Source organism: Squalius cephalus (assembly GCF_949319135.1).
Source record: "Squalius cephalus genome assembly, chromosome: 10".
NCBI classification, from domain to species: Eukaryota; Metazoa; Chordata; class Actinopteri; order Cypriniformes; family Leuciscidae; genus Squalius; species Squalius cephalus.
Genome location: NC_137131.1, coordinates 1,807,002 through 1,819,501, shown reverse-complemented (window position 1 = coordinate 1,819,501; position 12,500 = coordinate 1,807,002). Strand labels below are relative to the sequence as shown.

The following is a 12,500-nucleotide window of genomic DNA, read 5'->3' as shown; positions in this document are numbered from 1 at the left end:
GAACACGTCCGGATCATTATTATTTCACCCCAAAATCATAAGAAAGAAGCTGAGGTAACTATAAGTAAACTGTTATTCCCAAAAATACAGAACATTGTGATTCTCTGGTGTTTCAAAACTGTGATCTGTTAGTTTGAGACTTGACCAGGCCGACACAGAAACAACCAATGATGTGATGTTATTATCTGTATATCGACGAATGGCAGAAGGGGATGTGGAAACCTGTTCGGAAACAATCCAAACATAATTATTTTTGCAGTTGTTACTGAAAAAAAAAATGTAATGTGTGTATATGTATATATATATATATATACCCATTATAGTTATGCAAATTGGTGAATTATATATATTAGTGCTATTAGTGCTGTCAAATTAATTAATCGCAATTAATAAAAAGTTTGTAAATATAAAATATGTGTATTGTCATCTATCTATCTATCTATACCATCTCTCTCTCTCTCTCTCTCTCTCTCTCTCTCTCTATATATATATATATATGTGTGTGTGTGTGTGTGTAGTTTATATATATATATATATATATATATATACACATACACATATATACACATACACATATATACAGTTTATTGCATTGACATTCTTTTTCACTAATTTGCACTATATGATGGAAAAACTGCATTCTCATTAAATTTATGCAAAAATTATTTAAATTGTAAACTTTGCATATACAGTATTTTGCCTTTAACTTATACTAGTTTCATAAAAAAAAAAAAAATGCATTACAGTAATGAGAAATGAGGATAATGAAAATAACCAAAAAGTAATACATCCAGACATATAGGCTACAGTAATGAGAATTTGAAGGGGAAATGTGCTTAAAAATAGACTGTAATTTTTTTATGCAAAATTAATTCTTTTAATTTTTTTCCATTGATTTGGGGGTGAAATGTGACCTAGACGTGTTTTTCACGAGATTCAACCAATTACTCCAGCACTTAGCCAATTAACAAAGCAGAGGAAAAAAACGAACGTATGTGGGTCACAAAAAAACCTTCGAAAACAGTCAAAAACGGCAGTCATTACCGTCTTTACAGTAAATGAACTACACACACACACACTTGAGCGTGTGTGAAGAGAGTCCGCGACTACGTTCTCCCATAATAAGCGAGGGCCGATAAATAAGGGAGGTTACACAAGTGTTATTAAATGTCAGAATGATTAGTGTGTCAGTGAACGGCTGGCTTATTCGAGCTGAACACGTCGCGTTGAGCTCTCGTCACAAACCACCTCAATGAACAAAAAAATCCACTCTTATTATAAACTTATGTCCCGACACATTAAACCTTTTCCTCACATTTATTGTTTTTGAATGCTTGTACACAGAATTCATTTCACTGACTGCAGATACATGAGTGCAAGCTTCACATTTAAAAGGATACTTCACCTAAAAAGGTCATCATTTACTCACCCACATGTTGTTCCAAACCTGTATGACTGTCTGTCTGTCTTTCTTTCTTCTGTGAAACACAAAAGGAGATATTTAGTTGAAAGTTCACGCTGCACTTTTCCATTCAATTTTAATGCACAGATAAAATGTCATCAAAATGATTCCAGTTAAACAAAAAATTCTGTATTATGCAGGCCAGACAAGTCACTTTGTAAAGAAAGCCTGTGCACATATATTCAAACGTGCATATCTATAGACTAAACATGTAATATGCACGTATAATGTGTTTTCACAGATTCACGTTTTTGAAGTTTACACGGAGATGATAATGTTTTCAAAAAATTTCAAAACTTGTACCTTGTGTCAAAGTTTGCGTCCTCGAGCTCCAAACACTGTTGTGTGCAAATGAACGTCCAGAATGCATTAAAAGTTTCTGTTTTCTGTTCGAACGGTGTGTGTTAGCGGCCCCTAAGTTAATAACTAATGAACTTTACAACAGAAGTGAATCATTCAAAACTAACTTTAGCTGGACAATAACTTTATTCCAGATCTGCTGTAAAGCCAAAACAATCTCTGTTACTGTAATCTCCTATTATCACTGTAAAGCTGCTTTGAAACCATCTATATTGTTAAAAGCGCTGTATAAATGTAAATATAAAAGGTGACTTGACTAAACTCAATGCAAGCAGAAACTGTACATAAAAGTTCACAACCCGTCCGATGCTTTGTGAGGAAACCGGTCTAATTTCTGATTGATTCTGGTAATCTTTGACTCATTTACACTGTCTGATGAACTCAGTGTACTTTATGTGTGTGTGTGTGGGCATCATGTGTGTGTGGGCATGAGATTCAGAGCAACGGTTGAGGAAAGAACACCATAATGCTTTGGAACCACGAGTGTGAGTAAATGATGAGCGAATTGTCTTTTTTTGGGGTGAACTATTCCTGTAAGTGTGCTCGCTTTGGTTCGATAGCTTGTGTTTGCTGAAAGTGCTGTGTGATTTCACAGGGATATTGGTTTCATCCTCCGTCACCCTCTCGACCCCTGACCCTCAGTAATGGACACACTGTATGTTCTGCTGTTTACAACACCTGGACGGTTGAGAGAGCCGTCTTTACCTCACCTTTTTCATATTTTCATGGGATTTTCCATTCTGCAACCACCAAAAGTAATATAAAATAAAACAATATAAATTAAATCTATAGTACACAATAAAATGAAATCAAATACGTCCATGTAATCTATACTATACGTGTACACATGATCATATTAAATATTTAAGCTATAATATACTGTCATTATATTCCCATTATAAAACACACACTCACACACACACACTGTCTCTTACACACAGTCACACACACACATCTACACACACACACACACACACACATCTACATACACACACACACTCTCTCACACACACACAGTCTTACACATATTCACACACACCACACACACACAAACACACACACACACACAAACTCACACTGTCTCTGACACACACATCTACACACAAAAACACACACACTCTCTCACACACACACACACTCACACACACACACAAACTCTCTCACACACATCTACACACACAAATGGAGTTATTTTAGTATCATTATATTACATTATAGTTTTGGTAAATATATTGAATTGAATTTAATATTTTTCTGTTTTAATTTGAAAGTTTGTTGTTTGCCATTTTATTAGTATTTTAAAAATATGTCTATATAGTTTTTATTAGGTTTTAGCTTTAGTTTATTTAGTTTGTTATTTTAGTACTTTAACTTAAATTAAACGAAAACAAATATATATATATATTATATATATATATATATATATATATATATATATATATATATATATATATATATATATATATATATATGTATATATGTATATATATATATATATATGTATATATGTATATATGTATATATACTACTATTTCAACTATTATCTTTTTTATAGTTTTGTCTATTTTGTTGGCCAAATCAGCAGTTCTGTACATTAATAGTAAACACAAGAAGCTTATCAGCACTCTTCATACAGTATACATATATATATATATATATATATATATATGCATAACCTTTTCTTATGTACACAATCTGGTTATGTCTCGTGACGGAGACATGTTGCTTTTATTTCCCCTAAACGCCTTCAAACATGCCAGTAAAGAGAGTTTGTTTCATGTTTACTTTGGTTATTCGAAATCATTAAATCCATAATCCTTCCTGCGGGGTTTTCAATCAGGTCTTTCTTATTGCGTAGCTTTTTGCATTATAAATAATAAATGTCAGAGCAGACCTCGCTTCTTCGTAATGATTGTGACATTTCAAAATCAAAACGAGTGCACTTCACTTGCTGAAGAGTCAAATTTTCCCTCAACAAAAGACTTGACTCGAAGCCAACAAAATGACTAAGATCAGCACTTTGGTTATCATCAGACGCTCTGTCATTTTTATGTTGCTTTTCATGCACTCAACTCTACAATCCGCTGTCAACTCCAGAAAGAACAGGCTGAGATTGAAAAGCCCTGTTTGCTCAAACGTATTCCTCTTCTCTCTCAGAGTAATAGATGCACACCTGTCTCTCTGTCTCTCATTCTCAGTGTATAGACAGCACGAAATATAGCATTTTATAATATATAAAATATGTATTTTAGCACTAATCTCTTAAAAATAAAGGTTCTTTAGTGGCATTTATTGCTCCATGAAGAACCTTTAACATGCATGGCACCTTTCCATCGCACAAATGATTCTTTAGAGTGGAAAAATAGATTTAGATTTTTACAATATTTTTCCTACTTGAAAAAAATGGTTCATTTAAAGTCCCCCTGTAGTCAATCATTGTATCCCTCATCACCAAAATTACATATTTAAAAAAAAATCCTTGAAAAAAAATGTGTCATGCCTTAAAATATCTTGAATGTAACTCGACACCCTCGCCTCATTTAGTATGCACGGTTCTATGAATATGCAAATGAGCCCCGCCTCCACTCACTCACTCAGCTCAGAGATCCACTGGTTGACGATCACACGTTGATCTGATTGGTTACAAGGTAGTTTGTGACGTCAGAAACACCAGCGATTTCAAAGCGTGTTTTTGAGACTGTCTTTGGTTCACTGCAGTTTTAAGGAGAAAATACTCAGCAATGCTGTCGACTTATGAATTTACACATGACACACGTCTGACTGTACATGAATCATATCAGAAATCACAGATCAGGCATTAGATTGTACCATTACTGTCGAGTCCAGATAAGCAGGCATTGATCTAATTGTGCAGTCTTTCGTCGCAATCATGATAAAATTCCAAACAAGTCATTTTCTGAGCTTGGGTTCAATAAAAGCTATTTTCGGACTAATGAGTTCTGAGTTCTGAAACGTGACCTCTTACATGTCAAAAGATCAAGGACATTTTGATTTCTCAATTCATGACCCCTTTAATTTTAGGGGTTTTTGTAGCAATGCCCTTGAAGAACTATTTTGGTTCCCCAAAGAACCTTTAAGTGAACAGTTCTTAAAGTCCCCCTGTGGTGAAAATCCATCTTTTAATGTTGTTTATGTGTCTATGTGGTGTTTTTAATCTGCTTTAAGACAAACCATGTGTAAGTTCATAAGTCGACAGCATTGCTGAGTATTTCCTCCTTAAAACTGCAGTGAACCAAAGACAGTCTCAAAAACACGCTTTGAAATCTCTGGTGTTTCTGACGTCACAAACTACCTTGTAACCAATCAGATCAACGTGTGATCGTCAACCAGTGGATCTCTGAGCTGAGTGAGTGAGTGAGTGGAGGCGGGGTCCATTTGCATATTCATAGAACCGCGCATACTAAATGAGGCAAGGGTGTCGAGTTACATTCAAGCTAGGCATGAAGACATTTTTTTCAAGGAAAAAACATTTAAATATGTCACTTCGGTGATCAAAGATGAGTTTTTAGGGATAAAAATGATTGACTACAGGAGGGTAATGTACACAAAATACTGAGTGGTGCTTGCCATGACATGCATTTCTTTTCGGTTGCTAAGAGTGTTTGATGTGTTTCTATGTGGTTTGAATCACTAACATGCCTTAAACATGCATAAAAAGACAAAAGCAAAATGAAGACTCACACTGTCTGTTGAAACACATCAACACACTCTAGTTTCCCATCCGCACGTGTGTGTGTGTGTGTGTGTGTGTGTGTGTGCTGTAAATCTAGTGTTTTACAGGCACTCTGTGTGATTGACAAACTTCATCTGATCTGTCAATGGCTCTCGGGTTTCTGAGAGTAACGTGAGTACAGGTTCAATCCCTCACATTGTCGGGACGACTCGTGCGATTCGAGATGTTTGGGCAACAATCCACAATAGCATTATTCATAATGCGCTGACCGCCTTTGCTAAGAGACACAATCTAGACTTACACTAGTCCTGCTGCGCATTATAATGAGCTCGTCATAATTACACATAATTGCAGTGTACTCACATCCCAACAACAGGTTTGAAGTAAGTACACAGTTAGCAAAGACAGTTTGCCAGAACAATAGCTGCTGAATTTTGATTGTTATTATTAGCGCATCAGTCTTTCGATAATTGTAAGTCGGCGAAAACAGCGCATCTCGACTGGTTTTGTTTCAGGACCCAAATTTTGCATTAGACATCGAGTGCTTCCACAATTGTTTATCATATAAGAGTAAACAAAAATGTCCTTAAAAGCATTGAAACTGCAATGTGTTATGCTCTAATAATTATTGGCTGCTGAAAGCATGAAACCATTGAAATTACAGAGACATTTGTGCCCAAATACCTAATGACATTGCATGATTATTCACATTTTTTTTATATGCATATTGATTTTGAACAGACCTGTGACCCATTTTTAGGATATGAATCCACCAGTTGAGATTCACTCACATGCAATTCAAATAGAAAATGACTATGTTTACATGTGCAGCAATAATGCAATTATTTCCAATGATCATGGCAAACCTTTTCACTCCCGTTCACATGCAATCTTCAGTATTCTGATTATTGTGGTTATTATGCCATTATACATATAATCCAATGCACAAATGATCAAGCTCTTCCAGATCTCTGAAAACATTGAGATTGTCTCCATTTCAATGTTTTCAGCATTAATGTACTGCATTATATTCATGTCAACATGAACTCAGTTTCTTCAGCAGCCAAAAATACACATGCAGTTTGATCAAAGTGAAACGGATTTGATGAAAGTGTTTACATGAATGTTTATTGTGATTAAAATCGCAACATATTTTACTATGATCATTGTTGCTATGATTATGAGCTTAATCTCATCAATTTGATCAAAGATTTGTGTTTACATGATGTAAGGTTTAATCGCAATATTATAATCGCATTACAAGAGAGTGCATGTACAAAAATCATTGGGAGTTTTCAAAAATATCGATAGAAATTCATGAAGTTAGTGTGATGTTTATGATATTAAAGTAAACAGAAATGTCCTTAACCTTGTTTCTAAAGATGTATTTCACACTCTAAAAATGATTGGCTGCTGAAAGCATGAAACCTATTGAAATTAAAGAGACTTTTGAGACAAAATACCAACTGAAAAAATAAATGCATTACTTATTTTGCTATCAAAATTAAGCATTTGTGTCATATGTCAACGCAACAAGGTCAAATTTTGATTTTGATCATTTTTTCTTGATGAAAGAAACACATGAATGAAGAAGAAAGCCAATATGTGATGAATGTGTATTTACTGAGTAATCACTGTATTGACGAGGGGGTCAAAATGACACTTTTGGTGATTTGGTGCCAAATTACAGAGGATAAAAATGACTTTAGAAAGACGCAGCATCATTATTTTATCATTGCACGTTGATTAGAGATCAGGTGTATGTGTTTCAGAACAGAGACTCACATCGAGGTTATACGGACGTAAAACAGGTAAAAATAAAATCACTAATGTTGACTGACAGGAATGATGAATGAGTGACAGCGGTATCTGTGATCGGGTGATGGAGACTGACTGATCCCTGTACACATAATGACCCACATTTGGTTTTTGACCACTGAAAATGTGTACAATTCACCAATTATCTCACAGAGTCGCATTGAGATCTCCATATGTCTGGGATTGAACCATATAGGACCTTTAAAATGAAGACATGTTTGTTAAAAACCAAAATCTGAAAGGATATTAAGATGTACTTCTTGAGTTACAGGCATGCAAACTTGACAAAAGTGCTTTTTCCCATTTTTGAACTCTCACCGTCGGCATATAATGCAAAAAATATTGCTAAAGTCAACAGATTATAATACTAGACCTGCAATCTCTGTGTAAAAATAAAATAATGATGCTGCCGTCCATCCAAAGTCATTTTTACACCCCTTTTGCTCCAAATTTCATGTGAAAAATGTCATTTTGACTCCTTCGACAACACATTGGATTACTCAGTAAATATACAACCATTTTGACTTTCATCAGTTTGTCTTTCTTCCGAAAAAACATATTACATTAATCAAACATTTGGAAGTTTTGACATGGAATGACCCATTTTTTACATGCATTTGAAAAGACGGATGACCCGTTTTCAGGCCCGGATCTGAATCCACTGACATGCGATTCAAATGGAAAATGAGAGTTTTTAAAGACATCTATATAAAGCGTGCTGTGCTGAAGTGAATGATATGAGGATCTGAAGCTCTCTCAGCATGTGCACATCGAGCATCACAGCAGAAGATCATGTGACCCGCTTAGTAAAACGCATAGATGATATTATAATCTGTCAGTCCCGACAAGAGAACAGAAACACAACGTTAATAAGTAATCATAAACCTCATCATGATGATTTGGCCTTTCCACGTTTTTGACAGCATCACGGACACGTTACAATCCACACTGAGGAATCACAACAAGTGTGACCTTTACCAAACATGGAGAAGGAAAGGGAAAAGGTCACATGAGGAGGAGGAGGAGGAGGAGGAGGGAAAACAAGAAGTCATCTTTACAGATAATGCACAAGCAATCTGCAAACTGATGACATCACAATCTGATCTTTGGTTGACCAATGAGGGGAAAGGGGCGTTTCATTCCCGCCCACATGTAGATCGAACATTCAAGCTGGGTTTATTTTTAATTTTCTACCGGTGAACGTAAAAAAACGAAAAATCAAGCTGAATTCTTGTTTGTTTTTTGTTTGTTTTTTTAAAGAAATAAAAAGGCGCAGTTTTCTCATTTTTCAACTTTAAATATTAAATCAAAATGCAAATGAACAAACGATACACCGATTTTTTTACATGTCTGTTTATCTTACATTTATTTCAGCATTAGTTTTAGTCATTTTAGTACTTCGACTTATTTTATTTTCGGTTAGTTTGCCAAGGCAACATTTCTAACTTTTCGTCTAATATTTATAAATAAATAAAAAATCAGCTTTATTTCAATTAACAAAATTATTTAAAATTTTAAAAATAATTATTTTTAGGATGTTGCTACACTGTAAAAAATTTAACCGTGATTTTTACGGTAAAAAAACGGCAGCTGTGGTTGCCAGAACTTTACCGTCAAAAATACGGTAGCAACCCGTTATTGGTTTTACAGACTTAACTTAAAATTTACAGTAATAAATCGTATTTTATTATCTGATATAATGTTAATTTACCATCCTATTGAAGTATTAATATCTGTTTTGTACCATAATACACTGATAACCACCATTCACAGCAGTGATGATAGTCACATGAACAATCAAAGCTCATCACAAGCAGCTCTTCCACAAGAGAGTTAATACTATAGCAGCTGCACAGTGTCATTCACACAAACTCTAAACACCATCACGGTAACACACATGAAATTTTAAAAATGCAATAAACATTAATTTAACAACATTAAATGTAACATAAAACCCTAATGTACATAACTGATTAGAAAAAAACGAAGAAAACTATGAAGAAACAGTTATTTCAACAAAAATACATCAAATGTGAAGTGTCACGAATTGTGGGAATGTCAATTTACGGTTTTTCACTGTAAATTATACAATGAGTTGTTCTTTTTCACTTTCAAAAACTTTACAGTAAAATTAAATTAAATGTACCGTTAGATCTATCACAGTTATTTACCGTATATAGTATGGAAACTTTCTGTTAACCAATTAACAGTTTTTCACTGTAGCGTCTTTTACCGTTAAAATTATGATACTTTTTTACAGTGTAAGCCGTTGCGAGGCAGTGTTATTTATTTATTTATTTATTTATTTATATATTATTATAGTATTTATTTAGTACTATTTTGAATTTACTAATTAAAATTTTAGTTTAAGTTTTAGTAATTTTGCTATTTGCTTTTGTCATTTTTATTGGTTTTTATTAAGCTGAAATGTATTTCAGGGTTAGTTTTAGTCATTTTAGTACTTAAACTTAATTTATTTCAGTTAGTAGCCAATGCAACATTTCTAATTTTCATACAATTCTTTCATCTAATATTTATATTTTAATTTAAAAAAATAAAAATTTCATTATCAAAATGATTTTTAATGCTTTTAGTTAACAATAGCAAAGCTGTTTCCACACTGGAAAAACATAAATAGTAACATGTAAATTAACTAGTTTTATTCAAGTCAAAAATATTATTTAGCATTACTAAGTCAACCTAAATACATTAATTTATACCAACAATATTTCTTGTTAATGGGTTCAAACAGGTGGAATAGCTCTTTAAGGTAAGATTTGCAGGTTGCCACATTAGTACCATGTCAATACCATATTATATGATGCAATACCATGGTATTGTCATCAGATCTTATCGTTTTAACAGCATAGTGTTTTTAGTGCAGGTGTGATGTTCATAACGTCTGTGTGAGTGAATCGAGGAGCTCAGATCATGTGATCAAAGCTTGACTCTCTTAAACGCAGTGAACATCAGGCTTCTGTGAAACTAAAAGCAAGATAAACATCTGACGTGGCCTTTGTTGAAATGACAATACATGCTGTGACTTAATGAAGCACTTTTTAGTCAACATCTTTGAATTTGCCCCGTAAAACTGACTTTGAGACCAACAGAAAATAAGAATTGTGATATTTGTAATTGCATTATGGCAGGAACGCACAGGACTCTCTGGGATTCAATCGAATTAAACACAGATATCTCCGATTGGATTGCTGCTAAATTAGATTTCTGGCAAACAAAAAGCAAGGAATGTAATCTCATTCCGCCCTGAGAAATATCAAGAAAAAACAAACCGATGCAGGTCTAATCTAAATCCATCAGATATATTGAAACACAAGAAAAATATACTGTCGGAGAACATAACGTTTGAAGACAAAACGCACCCAGAGTCAGTCTGGATAAAGCATCCCGTGGGAATCTACCATTAGAGATTAATGCTGCGCTCCGTTCTTGGAAAGTCGGAATTTCCAACGTCCTACTTGGAAAAGTGCAACAGATTACAGGCAAGACCAGGGTTGTTATTGATAACTAAAAATAAAGCTATAAAAAACATTTCCCTTTTCATTTTAATTTGTGCTTTTGTAAAGTTTATTAGTTAAAAAAATCATTTCTATTTAGCTTTATTATTTTTTTCAGTGTTAGTTTTACTCATTTTAGTACTTCAACTAATTTTTTTATTTCTAATATTTATATTTTATTTTATTTCAGCTTTTTTTCAAGTTTAAGTTTAGGGTTATTATAGTTAAATAAAACTAAAAGCTATTTAAAAAAATTTTTGTTCATTGAAATGAAGCTGAAATTATAACACACACACACACATATATACACACATTTTTCAAAACAAAAAGCACACAAGATTTTGAAAAAGTCTAGAAATGTTAGAAAATTTGAAATGTTGCCTTAGCAACTATAAAAAGCAATGACAGGAAATAAATTACAAAAATACAACTGAACTAAAACTAAACAAAAAAGAAACTTAAATTGTAATAATAATAAAAATGTAATGGCCAAAGCACAAAAATAATCTCCAAATTTACAAAGAAAACTGAAAATATCAAATTAAAAGCTCATTCAAAATATGAATAAAACTATAATAGCATATAAATAATGCTAAAATAACCCTGACCGAGATGATGTTGTGTGAACATGATGGCGCTCAGGTCAACGTATTATTACAGCAACATTATAACCTTATAAGACACCTTATTTTCAGAATCTATTAAAATCGACCCAATATTTACGTGTTCAGCATATTTTTATGCTTAAGAAAGTTACTTTTAAAAGTAATGCATTACAATATTGTGTTACTACCCAAAAAAAAGTAACTAATTGTGATCAATTTAATGCCCCTATGCTGAATAAAAATATTCATTTAATTTAATTAATATAATTTCTTTAAAAAAAAATTTGACCAAATTTTTCAACGGTGGTGTGTGTGTGTGTTAGTGTTCCAATCCAAACCCTGCCACAGTGTTTCTCATTTCACGTGTGTTTGTGAAAACTGTTACAATTTCTCTCCAAACTTTCTCTTCTATAAGGATTCAAACCAAATTACAATTACAAGCCGCAGACAGTCCAGCGGATTCACGAACTCTCGGCTCATCTGAAGGAATGAAGGAATGCCATGCGGGTTATGTAACGTGTCGGCAATATTCCAGCAGTTCATCTAGATAGAAGAATAAAGAATGACAGACTTATCTTGACAACATCACAGTGTTCTCCAGAGCCAAAGTTTGGAGAAATCTCTCCGCCAGAAGTCAACATCTCATCCCATGCCCGGAAAACGCCACGTTTGAGGAAGAAACGCACGCATCTAAACCCTAACTCACATTCTGTGTCTCTTCAAATGGGAGATTACAGGATCGTTATCCTTATTATTCCAAACCTGTGCATTGAAGAAAAAATAAATATGATCAATAAACGCAAGTTTAACATAAACATTAAAAAAAATGAAGCCAGAAACTGAACTTGAGTTTTTAAGCTGAAGTAGGTAGCACATTTTTTACAGTCGGTATGAATTAATTTCTTTCTTAAACATTCCAGATCCTCTTATTGGAGAAGCAAAACGACAAAATGACATAAGATGTTAAGTTTTGATCTCTGAAAAATGTGTCAAAAGTAAGTGATTTAATGAAGAACAACAAATATCTGCCAGTGGGGGTTAAACTT

The 12,500-nt window shown here is 33.6% G+C and overlaps 2 protein-coding genes across 2 annotated transcripts in view; both read right to left on the bottom strand.

Moving 5' to 3' along the window:
* Positions 1-1,472, bottom strand: part of tox2 (TOX high mobility group box family member 2) — a 139,684-nt gene extending 138,212 nt beyond the window's left edge. The window contains exon 1 of the mRNA XM_079883539.1: positions 1,430-1,472. Within this exon, the coding sequence (XP_079739665.1) occupies positions 1,430-1,435 (6 nt within the window). The 5' untranslated portion in view covers positions 1,436-1,472. The remainder of the gene's footprint in view (positions 1-1,429) is intronic.
* The window catches only part of kif5ab (kinesin family member 5A, b), a 581,587-nt gene that overhangs the window by 199,292 nt on the left and 369,795 nt on the right, over positions 1-12,500 (bottom strand). The gene's annotated exons all lie outside the window — the stretch shown is intronic.